At 39.2% G+C, this 17,974-nt stretch overlaps 1 protein-coding gene across 2 annotated transcripts in view; it reads right to left on the minus strand.

The window, feature by feature from the left end:
* PAPPA2 (pappalysin 2) overlaps positions 1-17,974 on the minus strand; it is a 300,676-nt gene that overhangs the window by 181,187 nt on the left and 101,515 nt on the right. For both annotated transcript variants that reach the window (XM_053607820.1, XM_053607821.1), the window contains exon 3: positions 2,622-2,767. In XM_053607820.1, the coding sequence (XP_053463795.1) occupies positions 2,622-2,767 (146 nt within the window). The remainder of the gene's footprint in view (positions 1-2,621; positions 2,768-17,974) is intronic.

Genomic DNA, 17,974 nt, shown 5'->3' on the forward strand with positions numbered 1-17,974 from the left:
AAGTATTCTCCAGAGTGTCTGTGCCCTATCACTTCGCACCAGAAATGCAAGGGAGATCCTGTTTTTCTCATCAGCATTTACTATTGCCACTAGCTCTTTTTATTTTAGCTCTTCCGATAGGTGTGTAATTATGCTTCCACACTGGCTTTAATTTGTACCTCTCTAATACTTAATTAAACATTTTTTCACATGCTTATTTTCCATCTATACATTTTACATCAAATTTTATATTTGGTAAAATTTGTGGTTTTATCTTCGTCATTTCTAACTGAAATGTTCGTTTGTTTGACTAGCAAGTGTTGAGTGCTGCACGTGCTACTTCTCTTCTACTTGCTAGATACAAGTCATTTGCCAGACACATATTGTGTAAATATTTTCTCTTAATTTATCCTGTTTGGGGTTTATAAAACATCTTGAAATTGTAATTTGATATCTTTTGTCAGTTTGCAAGATTCTTAGGCATTTATTTTTTAACATTAATTCTGCCCCCAATTTCTTTCTCTTCTTCTAGAACTGCAACTTACATCAGAAATTTTTCTCTCTTCTCTCGGGGCTTCAATCTGTAAATTTTCTACTATTACCTGATTCTTTAATTTTATTTCTGCTCATAAAATCATCTATTAATTTCTTAATTTTGGTTACTTGTATTTTTTTATTCTACAATCTCTGTTTGATTCATTATTATAGATTCTGGTTCTCTGAATCAACTATGCATCTTACTATTTATTTTTACATATTTATCATAATTATTTAAATCAAGTATCAAATAACTCCAATATCTGGATAATACATGGGTCTGTATCATTTTTTTGTTTATTTGTTTGTTTTATTTAACCACATTTAACTCTGTCTCCAGAAATAACCAGTAATTTTTTATTGATTGTTGGACTTTGTGAATGACAGCTAGTAAAGAGTCTTAATGATTTTGTCTTTCTCCAAAGAATATTTGACTTTCTTTTCATAGACAGTTAGAATATAGCCAGATAAACTCCGTCCAAACAGGGATTAAGAGTGTTTCAACCTGAATTTTAGGCTTTGTGTGAGCTAGACTATTTCTAGGGCATCTCAGAGCCATCTACATAGGGCATCTCAGAGCCCCTCTCCTTGATAAGGTCCTAACCCCAATTTTTTTCTCTCCTGTTGTGAGATTCTTAAAATCACTGCTTGTTTTTTTGATCTCTTATAAAGTATTTTCTACTTGTTCCCTTGGCCACTAGTCCTAAGATGCATAGTTTAAAAAGCAGCAAGTATCTTAAAAGAAAATCACAGGCAGAGAGTCAGGCTCACTTTTTGTGACTCTCATTTTTTTTGGATCTAGGTCCCGCAAGTCTTGGATTCCTTGTAAGGCCTGAACTTTAATTTTTGTCATCACAACAGTAAAACCAAAGCAAGCTCTAGGTTTCTGTTCTCTGTTATGCCTCTATTTCTTTCACTAAGAATTTGGCAATTTCTCTGACAGAGGAAAAAACCCCAAGTTATATATAGGGATCACTTCAGTGTGTTTTTCTTCTTTCTGTGATTGACCCCTTCAAGTCCTTTTTGCCACTGTCTTATGCCTTCAAATAAATAATTTTTAAAAAAATATTGTATCCATGGGGCGGCACCTGTGGCTCAAAGGAGTAGGGTGCTGGCCCCTTATTTTGGATGGAGGTGGTGGGTTCAAGCCCAGCCCCAGGCAAAAAAAAAAAAAAAAAATATATATATATATATATAGTATCAAGGTTTTTGTATTTAAATCAATTTTGCCAATGTCCAACTTCCATAAAGTTAGAAAACATTCAGTGATATAGCTTCACCCAACCTTAGTAAGAGGTCAAATTGTTTCCATTATGGCCAGGAATATCACTTTATAAGGTTTTTAGATTAAATAGATCAGTTCCCAATGAGAGACCCAGGGCTCATGGAAACCATATCTGGGTAAATTGGCTGTCAGGACCCCCTCATACATACACCAAAAAAGTTACCCTTAGTGATTCAGATGTGTACCACTTTTTAGGTAATTTTTTGCAGTGTTATATGCCCCCCTTGGATACTGTTGCTTATGATGAGGATAGTAATTCAAGACACCCATACATATTAAATTCCCTTAATAATAATAAAACATTATAAAAGGGACCATCTATCTTATCTTCATTTTGCTATCTTGTTTAAGAAAGGGATTATCTTTCTTAAACATTCAATGGTTGTATGCTGTGCCAAGGTATCCACCCTTTTCCTAGGTGAGCCCCATCTGCCTGAATTTCCTGGAATCTTCTCAGGAGCCCAGTCCATGCAAGAAGCCCATCAGCCCTCTGATACAGAGATTATTGTAAACCAGGTTTCACAGTATAGCTACCTTCTTGGGGCTATAAGAAGATTCTATGCTAACAATTTGTGTAGGTCACAGATTAAGTCTAGAATGTCCTAGGTATTTGCCACTGTTTGCTCTAATATCTCTTCTTAGCTTCATTGAAAAATTGAGACAGCCTCTCCTAAAAACCATTCTTAGTCCTCAGCAGTTAATTAATTGAGCAGATTGTTTTTTAATCTTTCTTTCTTTCTTTCTGCTCAAAACTCACTTTCACAAACTTCTTTCAGACCTCCCTGTTTTTTCTATCGTATTTGGTCTTCATTTCACTTACCAAGGTGACTGATGGCTTCCTTGTCCCAAGGCCAGGTGGCTGCACCTGCCAGGTCTTCCCGCACTGAGCTGGCAAAGTAGACATTGAGGAAGTGAGTACTGTTGAGCTGCAGGGCCTCCTTCAGCTCCTTCACACTCATGTATGCCCTAGAAAGCAAGCAAGAGGAGAAAATGTCATACGAAAGAATAGGTCCTTAGAGAACACCATCTAATCAGACTCAGATGACATTTCAGCCGGCATTGCCTTTTGGAGGGCAGAGAGGCACAGTCAGACTATCCTGAAGACCAGAAAAAAGGTACTAGTGTACATCCAAGATAAACACTTTCCCAACTTTTAAAAACACCATAGTAATGACATAAAATTGCAGGTGGAGAGAGGCAAGATGGCTGACTGGAGCCAGCTTTCCACAGAGGCTTCTGTCTAGAAGAAGAATTAATGGACTGAAGCTTATCAAGTAAGTTGATGGTTTGGAGCTGAACCAAGAGAAAAGATTGAAGAGTGAACATCACCCCTGCTGAGATGAGCTGTGACTCCAAGGAAACAAACGATAGGTACAAAACCCATCACCAAGCAGACAGGAGTCCTCTCCCTCATGAGAATAGTTCAGAGTGTACTTTCTACAAACAAGTGAGCAGGGCTCAGATCTCTTTCATATTTTGTCCCATGAGAGAGACCTGCTAAAAACCGAAACTCCTTCCCCAGAGAGAACCCACTTGTGGGCCTTGGAATTCTCCCACTAGGCATAAAACTGAACATATACTCTACCTGCAATTCTGACTCCAAGAACTCCCCTCCACTCCTACCCTGAGGTCTGGAAGTCTGTCAACTGCAGAGTCCAGACTCTTGGGAAATTTCCAGAGAGGTACATGCAAGCCATGGGCTGCTACAAGCCTGTGCTGAAGCAGTGGCATGGGTGTAAGGTGGGGACTGTGGAGGGAGGGAGCCAAGCAGGAGAGAGAGAAATGGTGCCCTGCAGCAGAGTGCGGCAGCACCAGTGGGAAATATAGGGCTCACATCCCTGGTGGTATTTTGGAGAAACGCTTCCCATCTCTCTTAGGAACCAGAGGGAGCCGGACCTCTACTCCATCCCAGATGGAGGACATCCCAGATCTGGGACAGAACAGCAGGCCCTGTGAGCAAAGGGTATGCCTGCAGTGATACCTGCCTGGGCAGGGCTTGGAAGGGACTCAGATAGAATACGTGAGCAAAGAGGCTGCATACTCCCAGGGCAAGGCTGAGTCAGAATTTCCCCTTTTGAGGGCAGCACCTATGGCTCAGCGAGTAGAGTGCTGGCCCCATATGCCAAGGTTGGTGGGTTCAAACCCAGCCCCGGCCAAACTGCAACAAAAAATAGCTGGGTGTTGTGGCGAGCACCTGTAGTCCCAGCTACTCAGAGGCTGAGGCAAGATAATTGCCTAAGCCCAAGAGCTGGAGGTTGCTGTGAGCTGTGATGCCATGGCACTCTACCAAGGGTGACAAAGTGAGACTCTGTCTCTAAAAAAAAAAGAAAGAAAAGAAAAGAAAAAAAATGAATTGCTCCTTTTGTAAGCCCAAGACACACTCCGTCCCCAGTGAAGCATAGCTGGGACAAAAGGACCCATGGCAGTGGCATCAGCCCAGAACAGGGCAGGAACTGATAGCCCTTTGTGAGCTCTAATCACACCCACCCCAACAAAAAGTGCAGTGGAGACACAGATGCCAGCTCCATGAGAATTTGTGCACAGGAGGTGGCACAGGGTGGGGCTAAGTCACAGCTTCTGTCAACTCAAAACATGCCTGGCCCGTGGTGGAACACAGCCAGGACAGAAACACAAATTCTGTGAGAATATAAGTAGCAGCAGTATCAGCCCAGGTGGGGCTGGAACTGAGTGACATTCCCCAGCTTCCAATGAGCACCTGAGGTAGTCAGGCTTCAGCTCACCCTGTTGGCTGGTGGCAGAGTGTGGCAGCCTGGCTGAGGAGATGTTGATCTCCCTGTGACTCTGGCAGGAGTAAATCCCTGGCACATTTGCTCATTGTAGGGAACTGGGCCATAGCCCTGTGGGGTTACCAATGACTGGGTGTGACAGAGGTGCAAAGTGGGGAAGGAGGCATCAACCTCCCCGGACTAACTCATTTGCTTAGCAGGCCTTTCTGATTCCATGGAGCACCAAAGCGAGCCACAGTTGAGCTGCCAGTAGACCCCTGACATCTAGTTGCTGGAGACCTACTGAACTCTCCCACTTGACAGTTGGTGCTGAATGGGGACAATTGGTTTGGAACTCTTGACTTGGGCCAATCACCTGAGGACCCTCCAAGGTGGTACCCTGGTTGTGTTGTACTGGGAAGGTTTGATTTTCCTCTTCCAGTTGTTGCCTGTGGGGGTGGGGTGTCTTAGTTGCTTATATTTCTCCACAGCTGAGACTTCAACCCAGAGTCACTGATTCACTAGGATTGGACAGAGACCAGATGAATATAAGACAGAGTGACCTAGTCCCACCACGCCAAACAGGTCCCCAGAGTCACAGGCTGTAGTATTGTATGGGTCCTTTGCAAAGCTGTAGGGGAAAAGCTGCAGATACCAGTCCCAGTTCTTGAGCAAAGGGCTGATTAATCACTACTCCAGGAGCACCCAATCCAATGTAATCTTACCCAAAGCAATATACAATTTTAATGCAATCCCTATTAAAGCACCACTGTCATACTTTAAAGACCTGGAAAGAATAATACTTTGTTTTATATGGAATCAGAAAAAACCTCGATCAGCAAAGACATTAGTTAGAAATAAAAACAAATCAGGAGGAATCACCTTACCAGCCTTTAGACTAGGTATATATCCAGAAGATCAAAAATCACTTATAACAAAGATATTTGCACCATAATGTTTATTGCAGCCCAATTCATAATTGCTAAGTCATGGAAGAAGCCCAAGTGCCCAATGACCCATGAATGGATTAACAAATTGTGGTATATGTACACCATGGAATATTATGCAGCCTTAAAGAAGACGGAGACTTTACCTCTTTTATGTTTACATGGATGGAGCTGGAACATATTCTTCTCAGTAAAGTATCTCAAGAATAGAAGAAAAAGTATCCAATGTATTCAGCTCTACTACGAAACCAATATATAAGCAAACACAATTCCATATGAAAGATATAAGCCAACTAAAGCCCAAGATGAAGGGTAAAGAGGAGGGGCGGGGGGAGGATGGGTGGAGGAAGGGTAATTGGTGGGACCACACCTATGGTGCATTTTACAAGGGTACATGTCAAATCTACTGAATGTAGAGTATAAATGCTTAAACACAATAATTAAGAAAGTGTGGTGAAGGCTATGTTAACCAGTTTGATAAAAGTATTTCAAATTGTATATAAAACCAGCACATTGTACTCCATAATGCGTTAATGTACACAGCTATGATTTAATAAAAAAAAAACCACCATAGCATTTGTATGAAAACTCAGTATTACATATCATACTCAATTTTCCACTCCACACCCTAATTATTTCTTCAAGATAAATCCAGTGTTACTACTAATTCTTTGCCTTGAGAATGACCCCCAGACTCTGGTGAACAAGGACTTCTAACTCTCAGTCTCTGGTTCTTTCCATCACACTGCATGACAGACAGGGAGTCCACTGAAATCTCTATTTCACCATGTGCTTACTTCAAACAGTATGTATTTCTTTTTTTTTTTTTTTTTTTTTTTAGAGACAGAGTCTCACTGTACCGCCCTCGGTAGAGTGCCGTGGCATCACACAGCTCACAGCAACCTCTAACTCTTGGGCTAACGCGATTCTCTTGCCTCAGCCTCCCGAGCAGCTGGGACTACAGGCGCCCGCCACAACGCCCGGCTCTTTTTTTTTTTTTCTTTTTAAGAAGAGGAAAATAGCAGCTAGCAAACACAAAGTAAAAGAGGAAAACCTGAGATGGGTCATTGGTGGGAAAGGACACCATAAAGCTATGCAAAGAATGGTGATTGTATAGACTTCTCTCTTCCTCATCCCTTAATTCATAGGCCATCTCCCCTGTGAATTACTGCTGCACCTCAGATACTTACCAAGTATCTTTACCGGTGATCATCGAAGCACTAGGCAATATTATGTCTGCACTGAAGCAAATAATTAAGTCTATTAAAAACACATGCCTTATGGCCTATAAAAAAAGAAACAAGCATTTGTTCTCTTTATAAACTCACATAGAGTTAAAGATCTTTAGCTTCCTGGCATCAGTGAAACTTAAGACTTTACCAGGAACAAATAGAGCTGTGGACTCAGTAGATGCTCCCCACAGTGGCCTTGCTCTGCATTCGAAAGGAGTGTTTCTAATACAGCTTCAGCTGAGCAGTCTTCTCAGCACAGGCTGGAAATTTCCCTTATAGGTCCTGCTGCATTGCTGCTCTTCACCTCAGCCCAGAAGTTCATGTCAGGGTGGCCTGACCCCTCTGCTTCTTACATGCTTGTCTGTTGATACGGCCTATTTAATCCACATGCAGGATGTGCTAACAAAAAGCATCTGAGTAGTAGGGATCCCAAAGATTGCTTTTGTACTCTTTGGAAAAGGACCAAAAGGGGACTGAAGGTAAAGAAACAAAAAATATTTTGCTTTAGAATCAAAGATCCTTGGAAGAAAAGGGCATTTAAAATACTATTATTTACTGATTTATATGTCTTATACAACAGTTCTCAGTTGCAAGAAATCATACAAACTCCATGAGGTGATGTCACATGTGATCAGCTGCTTTCCTGAAGACACACTTTTTGAATTGTCCGTTTTTCCCTCAGGCATTAGTCACATCCTCTTTCCATTTCTCCTTTATTAGAAATAAGTGCAATTTTTTCTTTATTGACAACTTGATGGTTTGGGGGGTGATGATGAAATCAAGTAACTACCCCACATGGATATGTTTCAACAGGCCAGAAGAAATAGAGAGAGAGGTAGAGAAGGAGGAAGGAGGGAAAGAAGGAAAGAGAGAGATAAGTGGAAACTGAGCCTACTTACCTACCTACCTACGCTCAGATCAAGGTACCAAGGAAGAAAAGTCTCACCCTTTCTCTATTCCTATTCCAGGGTTCCAGTTAAAATTGGGAGTTGGTAGCTTGACAGTCTTTTCTCTCTTCTCCTCCTGCACTTTCCCAATCCCCTATTCCTGGAGTGGCTTCCTTGGGCTATCTGTGTGTTACTGGCTTCTCTGCCTGCCATTTACTTGCCTTGGCTGCTATCCCTCTGTCCTCCCTCAACCCAGCAGTTTCACTAATTTCCCTTGAGCACCCTCCAAGAGGCCTCCTTCTCCACCACCAACCTCATTAGCTGGTTCTACTCATCTCCCTTTCCTTCCTTGCCCAGTCCTCTCTCCAACCATAAATTATCCTTCTAGAAGAGAGTATTTATGTCATGCAAACTGGGTGTGGTTGCTCAGACTCCTGCACTCCACAGAAATACAGATAGACGTTGCAGTATAAGGGAAAGAATACATTTTAAAATGTTGGAGAGAGTGATTAATTGAACTGATAAAGGAAAGCTTTATTTTTCTGAACTGATAAAGTAAAGCTTTATTTTGGTGGAAATAAAGGCCACCACTTTGGTTTACCCTCTAAACCAAAGAGGGTAAAAGCAGAGGTCAATGTGTCTGCTTTTCATGCACAATGCCCTGCTGATTAGAACACATGTGCACCATTTCAGAAGCTAATAGAGCTAATGAAAATCAGTGTCTTAGCTTCTCAGACCAGAGCCTGGTTCAGACCCAGGATAGGGAAAGATTGAATAAGGATGCTAAGCTCTGAACCATCTTGTTTCAGAAATGATGTATTAACAGATAGACTTGTCATCCAAGTGAACTTAATACCCCAGAAAGGTACACTGCCATGTTAACATAAATGTAGTAAAGTGCAGAGTAAGGTCATGCACATGACTAGAACCATGGACTAAAAGAAAATAAACTGCATTATTATTCTGTTTAATTTCTGCCAAATATCTACCTTTCCTTATACTCTGCACACTCTAGCTAGAGATGCTCACCTGCACATCTCCCCAAAGGATTCAGATAGACCAAAGTGAAGTTGCGTCTTGATTTCTATAAAAATTGTTCCAGAAATAGGGCATATCTTGAGGCTGACATATCAAGTTGTTCTGCCATGTTGCTCCAGCCCGTTATTTCTGATTTGCCCATTGGGAGAATACATACCTACTTTCCCATTTTATGACTCTCAAATATTGGTTTGAAATTAGCCATTGCCTGGTTTCCAGTCCACTGTGTTTCATTGTCCCCGGACTTGATACATTCACCCTGATTTCTGTCATGCTAACCCCCAGCCATACTCAAATTCCAACCATTGCTTAGTTCCCAACTAAGTGAAATAAAAAGGGTATACACCCATAAGATTAGCCCATATCACAAAATCCCAAGACCAGAGATGTTGGCATGGATGTGGAGAAAAGGGAACACTGCTGGTGAGAATGCAAACTAATATGTTTCTTTTAGAAAGATGTTTAGAGAACACGTAGAGATCTAAAAATAGACCTACCCTTCAATCCTACAATTCCTCTATCAGGTATATACCCAGAAGACAAAAAAAATTACAGTATCACAAAGATATTTATACCAGTATGTTTATTGCAGCCCAATTCACAGTTGCTAAATCATGGAAGAAGCCCAAGTGCCCATCGACCCAGGAATGGATTAATAAATCGTGGTATATGTACACCGGAATATTATGCAGCCTTAAAGAAAGATGGAGACTTTACCTCTTTCATGTTTACATGGATGGAGCTGGAACATATTCCTCTCAGCAAAGTATCTCAAAAATGGAAGAAAAAGTATCCAATGTATTCAGCCCTACTATGAAACTAATTTATAGCTTTCATATGAAAACTATAACCCAATTATAGCCTAAGAATATGGGAAAAGGGGAAAGGGAGAGAAGGGAAGGGGGAGGCTGGGTGGAGGGAGGGTAATTGGTGGGATCACACCTATGGTGCATCTTACAAGGGTACATGTGAAACTTACTAAATGTAGATTATAAATGTTTTAACACAATAACTAAGAAAAAGCCAGAAAGGCTATGCTAACCAGTGTGATGAAAATATTTCAAAATGTATATAAAACCAATGCATGGTACCCCATGATTGCATTAATGTACACAGCTATGATTTAACAAAAAAAAAAAAAAAAGGAAAATAAATTACATAAAAGTTTAAGTAAAAAAAAAAGCAGGGGGTATATAGAGTGACTGTATTTGGCAGTTAAATAACTCCATGATAGATTGGTTAAAAAATAATAATAATTCAAGAAAGAATCCAGAGAGAAGAAAAAGGTCCTGGGCTGTCTGAAGCTAGTTAAATGAGTGTCAAAACTGACATGCTGATAAACAAGGCATAAAGAGTAGAGGTGCATCCTGTGACTGGGACCCACAGCTTTCTGCCCACAGAGTAGGGTAGCCTCCAGGAGGATGAAAATAGATGCCCTCCAGTACCCTCAGCCAATTCTACTCACTGAAACAATTTGATTTGTTTGAACCTAAACCTTCCTGCCATTACTGAAAAGCCTGTGTCTCTACCCAAAACACACAGAAGGCTTACTTCCCCCGCCATCCCATCCCCTATCCCATCTGCCCCTACAATCACTCTTCCTGGGAATGTCACCTTTGTCCTGCTCCCCAGCACTTTTACTGTGTCCACACTTGGGGTCTGTAGGCCCCCCAGGGGCACCAACTAGAATTCCTCCAGCTGTAAGTGCAGTATCAAAACTAAGTCTCTGTCCTCACCTGAGGAAATTTTAATAGTTATGCGATGCTTCTGCTAAAGACAGTCTTATTTTTGACTTCTTACCTCTGATGACCTTGTTCCATTTTCTTTTGAACTTCTATTCTCCCATTCTCATTATCACCCTTGCTTGGACTAGTTTTGCTTTGTTTATTTGTTTGTTTGTTTTGTTCTGTTTTGTTTTATTGGTTTCTGATCCCATGTAGATTTTCATTTCCACTTGTCTATACTCGTTTATAGTCATCATCTCCCCAGGGATTATTTGAAATTTTTGATATTCTACTTTTGTCTCCCACACACCAATCTCTTATTCCCTTGACTCCTAATAGATTATAGTGACCTCTTTGATGATAAAGTTGAGGTCATTCATCATGAACCCTATTTTTCTCTTCTCTCTCTTACAAACAAACACAAACACACACTCACACACACACACATACACTTTAACTTATTTACTCTCTTACTTATTTTTATTCATTCCTCTTGTCCCATGTCCCACAGGATGAGGTTTTCTGAGCAAATCATAGCTAACACCCTTATTTTTTCCTTCTTTGTATCCAATTCAAACTTCTTAAAAAAATAATTTCCTCATCTCCCATTCACTTTTTCCCCCCATGTATCTTCTAATACCATTATAACCTGGCTTTCACCTGGACCATTTTATCAAAATTCATTTAAGTTGTCTTTGACCTCTTGATTTTTCCCAACAAAATAAAAACATTTCAGTCATTCTTTTATTGGAAACTTTTGTTGCATTTTTATATTAGTTACTTCTTCCTTCTTAAAACTCTCTCCTTCCTTTGCTTTCATTGCAAAACTCTCTCCTGGTTCTCCTCCTGATTTTGAGACTACCAATTTTCAGTTTCTATTATAGATTCCTTTTTCCCCTTCTAATTCTTAAAAGTTGTCCTTGAGGGTCCTGTTTCTGGTCCGTTCTTTTCCTACTCTTCACATTCACCATTGGGAACTCTTTGACTCTTAAACTTTGAAGCACCCTCACTACTTGGATAACTCTTACATATATATAAATGTATCTAGTCCTACCTGTCCTCCAAAAATAGATTCTTGTTTCCCTCTAGCAATTCAACATCTCTGCCTGGTTTTCTACAAATATCTTGAAGTCACCATGTCAATGTGATGGGTGGTTTTACCTGAGCACAAAAGAAATTCAGACATAGTGAATTTCTAAAATAGTAGCCCAGCTGGTATTTTAAATGAATCTAAAATAGTAGCCCAGCTGGTAAATCTATGGGCATCTTTTTCCATGAGAATATTTGAAAGAAAGGTTGGGTTTTGGTTAAATACAGAGGGTATGAATGCCTGTGTCCATGGAAAGATTAAAAAAAAAAAAAAGACAAAGAAAAGAACACACTGGCATTTCATGTCCTACCTAATTTTACAAATTGGATTTTGAGCTTCTTAAGAAGAAACTAAAAGAACTTTTCATAAAGCAATTTGTGAATTCCAAGACACACAAGCAATTCTACTTTAAAGCTTAATAATAAAATGTAGCACCAAGTGAGGATAAGGGCCACCCTCTCCATTTCTGGCAAGAATTAAGGGATGTCAGCACCATTCTGGCGCTTGAGAGCTTTACAGCCTTGGGTTATATTAGAAGCCAATTCTCTGAGAAAGCCAGCTTCTCCCCAAAGAACTAGTGAGGGAAGCATCTGGAAATGCTGAGTGTCAGTAGACAAGGTAAATATCATTGCCAATGTTCAATGGCAAACAGCAAAAGAAACACAGAAACTGGTGGGCGTGGATTTTTAAGGCACATCCTTCTGAAGACTCCCAGAAACACTAGAGAAATAGAGCATTGGATAAGGATAAGATTTTATAAATATGCATTGAGCCAATGTAATTTGATTATTATGGGAGCACGGTCTTACACATGCCCACAGAATTAGGTGGATTAGATGATAGTAACACTAAACTCACAGTCCTCCCTGCATCTACTTCTCCTCCTGGGTCCCTCCTTGAACTTGTGTAACTTCCATCATGCTCCCCATGACACAAGCAGAAAAACCAGGATTCCTCCCTAATTCCTCCTTATTTTTCACTTCACCTCCTCAGTGTAATCAACCACCTGCTAATGATGCTAGGAAAAAGAAACGTAGTAGTGATTATTATTTCCCTTCTGAAGGCCACACAAGAGACCGGATATCATCATCACCAGGATACCCTTAGCTGGGAATATATTTGTTTCTTGAAATTCAGATATTGAGGACTTGACAACATTTAGTGCACCCAAAATATTAACTCACTTTTGCCAATTTATATGGCAAATTTTTCTCTAGAAATGTTTATGTTTTAAAAGAACTTAAGGTTAACATAAAAGAAGTAATTGGAGGTTGAAAGGACTTGAAGTCTGCTGCCTGCTTGAAGTTTGCTATCTTCTGTGGTAGGCAGAATAATCCCCCCAAAGATGTCCATGTTCTAATTTCTAGAACATGGGACTATGTTACCTCACATGGTAAAAAAAAAAAAAAAGAAAGAAAGAAAGAAAGAAAGAAAAGAAAAAGAAAAAAAGAAAAGAAAAGAAAGCTTTGCAGATGTGACCAAGAGTACATAGACCTTAAGATAAGGATACTATTATGGATTATTTGAATAGCCCCAACTAATTACATGAGTCCTGAAAAGCAAAGAACTTTTCCTACTGTTGTCAAAGAAAGAAATGTGATGAAAATAGGAGAGATACCACATTTTAAGTAGTATCTTGAAATATTGAGAGCTACTACATTTCAAGTTGTGAAGGAGAAAGGGCCACTGCCAAGCAACATGGGAAATCCCTAAAAACAGGAAAAAGTGCAGAAACGGATTGCCCTCTTTAAAAAAAAAAAAGAGAGAGAGAGAATCGCACTCTGTCACCCTAAGTAGAGTGTAGTGGCATCATCGTAGCTCACTGCAACCTCAAACGCTTAGGCTTATGCAATCAAAAATAAGCAATAGAACTCACTGGGAAGCTAAAATTTTAAGAGAAAGCATATAGATTTTGGAAAAAGGACTAGCATAAAACTGTAGGGAAAAAAATAGGGTCAAAACAAGATAAATCCCAGAACCAACATAAACATAAACATAAAAAAATGCAAAAAATTATGTATATGAAAATTTATATTTTCAGAATAGTAAGGAAAACAGAAAAGTATAATGATAACTAAGGGGAAATAAAGCTGAACCCTAGAAGTTTGTCTACCAAGATGAATAACCATTAAAGCAAAATGCATTCAATAATTCATTTACCTGGCATTGTTAATTTGCTCCTAATATTAATAGTGATCACAATTAATTCAGTCCCAACTGTATGACAGATGTAAAGCTTATGACAACCTTATAAGGGTAGCATAATTATTTAATTTTATAGGTGAAAGCCTTTCACAGACTTAGTTTCCCTATTATGTGAGAGTCACTTTGTTGGGCCTTGGCAATGAAAAGATACGTAAAATAATGGCTCTTGTTTCCAAGAAGTTCAAAAAAGACTATCATGTAAACAAATCATTAGAACACAAGGTTATAGGCCCTATAGTAGAAGTCTGTGCCACATGATACGCAAGAATGGAGGATGGAGTGAAAAATACACTTAGAGAGCTGGATGCTAATAAGGTGATATATAAGTTTGTGATGGGTGTTGGAATTGGCTTGAACACATCTATTCTACCCTCTTTCCCATGCTCTTACTGTTCTGGAGGATAAGAAAGTTAACTTTTACATTTTTCCAGATCCTTTGCAGCTAGGGATTTGGATGCGATTAAGAATCTATAATAAGGGGCAGCGCCTGTGGCTCAAAGGAGTAGGGCACCGACCCCATATGCCAGAGATGGCAGGTTCAAACCCAGCTCCAGCCAAAAACTGCAAAGAAAAAAAAAAAAAAAGAATCTATGATCAGTTGTGCTCTTGCTAAGAGTCGGAAGGTGACAGTAAGATGAAGACCTTGCTTCTGGCTATTCACACTTGCTCTATCTGCAAGCATGGCTGCAGTAGTTCTCCACAATCAGCCACTGATAAGTGTGGGTTTTGAACACTTTGTTGGTGTAAGTCACAGCATGACACAGTGAGGGCATTAGTGGGATCGTAATCTCCAGATGGCAGCTAGAACTCTGAAACCAGTAGTTCTAATGGGGATCTCAGTATGTCCATCCTACTCTGCCAGCTCTACAGTGTGGTTATGGGAGATATTCCTAAATGCCCAACCTCAATTCTTAAACCCCAGCCCTTCCAAAGATTTTGTAAGCGACTCAATTTCTATATTTAATCCTTTTTTGATTAAAATAGCTACAGTGGTTTCTGTTTCTTTGCAACTAAATATTGACTGACTCAGAGATGACATTCTAACTATGTGTTCAATATTTAATTTTCATTCTCAAAGTAGAAAGCCATGAAAGATATATGCAAGCCAAGTAAAAATGACTATAAGAAATTAGAAGTTCTAGTAGACCAAAGAAATATGCAAGAATTGCTTTTGAATGAATTAGTCTCCAGAATCATAAGAATTGTATCTTAAGATCCCTAAAAGACTTGTCTTGGTGCTTATAAAAAAATTAAAACCAGGCTTTGCAGATAATGGAGCAGTGCAAAAAGGCCAAAGAGAAAAAGATATTCCAATTTCTCATAGAGGAAAAAGGTGAGATTTGGAAACTGGATTAGTAGGCTCAATGTTAATTCCTCAAAATATTTTTAATACATTAAAAAAACAAATTTTTTACTACTTAGATAAGGAAAAGTTGATTACTGGGACCTACCATGGGCTCACTCAGGAAAAAAATCATGCAAAACTAATCGCATTTCTTTCATTGTTATTTTGATTACTTTGTGGGATTTCCTGGAGTAGGACAATTCTCTGGAGAGAGTGTATCTTGATTGGGCAGGACATTTGATAAATCTCTCATGAGATTTTTTTAAGTTGAATAAAAATGTATATAATCATATGTATATAACAACTTGCACCAAATCCTGGGACTACCCAAAAGGATGTTTTTATATAGCTTGACCCATAGCTCTGTATTTGCCCCTATCTCATTCAATAGACATTAATCCAGTGTCTTATAAGAATTCATATGATATAAGGTTATCAGACTTGCAAATGACATAAATTTAAGACAGATAATATATTAGATAGCAGAATAAAGATTAAAATAGATCCCATAAAGGTATAATTAGGGGAGTAGACACAGAAGAAAATATTTTAAAGTTTCTGATGTAATGTATGTGTTGAAGCACAAACACACACAAATATGAACAATTGCTAAAATACTCTAAAATATAGCATTAGGAACTCTAGGTTAAATGCAGATTAATAGGGGGCAAATACCTGTAGTTTTCATTTACCAACAGTTCCACCTCTCCCCTGTTAGATAATTTATGGACTCCTAGGATTTACAATTTGATTACATGGAAGAGCCTGGCTCTGTGTAGCTCCAGAGGAAAGGATTAGAGCCAGTGAATAAAATTATACAGAGCCATATTTAGCCTTTACTAAACTTTAAATCTTACTAAATTTTAGTCATTAAGAAATAACTCCCCAGCCACTAGAATTATTCAAGCAAAAGTTAAAGGATCACTTTGCAGAGAGATAATGAGATATATCCTATAGTAACCAGAATACTAAATGGGACCATCCCTCACAACTCTGAATTATCACAATCTTAAAGATCAAATATATTCTCATCATTTAAATTATTATCTTAATAAATGATTTCTATATCTGTATGCCCCATCTTTTTCATTTTCTTGCACTTTTTTAATGTGTCTTACTGGGATAATCATTGCTATGGATTGAATTGTGTTCTCCCAAAAGATGTTGATGTCCTAAGCCCCAGTTCCTGTGATAGACTTTTTCTGCAGATAGGGTCTTTGCAGATGATTAATTTAAGATGAGGTCATTAGAATGGGCCCTAATCCACTATAGTCCTTTCATAAGGACTATGACTATGTCCTTATGAAAATGGGAAATTTGGACATGGACACAGACACACAGAGGGAAGATGATGTGAAGACACAGAGAAAATGCCAGCCACAGCCAAGCCACATCTAAGACTACCAGAAGCTCGGAGGGAGGCTTGGAATAGATTCTCTGCACAGTCCCCAGAAGGATCAACCCTGCCAACTCTTGATCATGGACATCTGGCCTCCAGAACAGTGAAACAATCCATATCTGTCATTTAAGCCTCCCAGCTTTTCGGACTCTGTTAAGGCAGCCCCGCGAAACTAATATGGCCTTCATTACCTCAAATCCACAACTCATATATTTCATTTAATCCTCCTACCCAACCCAGGATCACCATTGTAATTTAATGTTCTTTCTTATTCATGCCACAGTAATTCTACCAGTTGCTTAGCTTTAAACTATGGCTAGATACCTATCCCTTCAGGCAGTCACCAACTTCTATAGAATCTTCTTTAACAAAGTCTCTAAAATATATCTTTATTTTTCACTTCCCACTGCCACTGATGTTCTATAATGTCTTTTTATTTTTCTTCCTCTGATATCACGTCCATTCTAGACCACTATGTATGACACCAAAACTAATATTCTTCTCTTCACTCTTGATTCCCTATGCCCTACCAGTAGAAAACCTGCTGGTTTCCTTTAAGTGGCCACTGAGAACCCTTGGATCAGGCCCCAAGCCTACCAGGCTTATGCCAGCACCACTAAGGCATTGATGGAACTAAACTGATCAGCTCGTTGACACCAAACATACTCTGTAGGTTTCTTTTTTTTCTCATTCCTCTGCTTTGCTTTTTCTGTGCTCCCCTTTCGTGTTCAATTAGCAAAATTCTGAATAATATTCAAGGACCATTTTTTATCACACCTCTTCTGTGAAGCCTTCACTGATCACCCCAGCCTAAAATGAGCCCCTACATTTGAACCCCTATGTCATTTAGTCTAATCTAAATACATAATATATGTAAATCTGTTTTGGCAATATTTCCCAACAACAGAAATACTAATTTACATATTTAATAAGATATTTATATGAATTTCAAATATACAGCAATAAGAATAATAGCAAAAAATATGTAGTATAATAGCATATTATATATCTGCACATGCACATATATATGTAATAGAGAGCATTCCTTATTTCGTCAGCTGAGCAAGGATCCCAGAAGGTAAATATCATGACTTTGTCAATATTACTACAACTTAGTACATCATTTTGCATATTAGCAAGTGCTTATTTGATATTAGTTGACTACATTAATGGAGAAGATGGATTCTAAATGAAAGATATGGCAGAGAATGCCTTATTCTTCCCCCTCCCAGGTTCACCAATATTGCCCTGCTGTGGAATCCTCTTACACTCTCAGGGTCTAGTTATATCTGAAAGAGGTAACGTTCATGGAGTAGTGTATAGGAGCTGCTGTCCCTAGCAGGGGAAAAAGTATGCCCAATGCATCTTTCTCTCCCTCTCACTTTGACAACTCTTTGGTGACTAAAGGCAGAGCAGGCTCTTGGAAAAAACACTCTATAATGATAAGCTTTCAGGGCCTGAGTAGGAATGGGCAATGCAATTCTACAGGCATTACACTGGAGTTAAAAATAGGGAACTTTTCCTGGGAAGAGTGGTCATTGTGGGTAACTGGAGCAGACACGATGTGTTTCAGCTAATAG

Source organism: Nycticebus coucang, chromosome 10 (genome assembly GCF_027406575.1).
Source record: "Nycticebus coucang isolate mNycCou1 chromosome 10, mNycCou1.pri, whole genome shotgun sequence".
In the NCBI taxonomy this organism is placed as follows: Eukaryota; Metazoa; Chordata; class Mammalia; order Primates; family Lorisidae; genus Nycticebus; species Nycticebus coucang.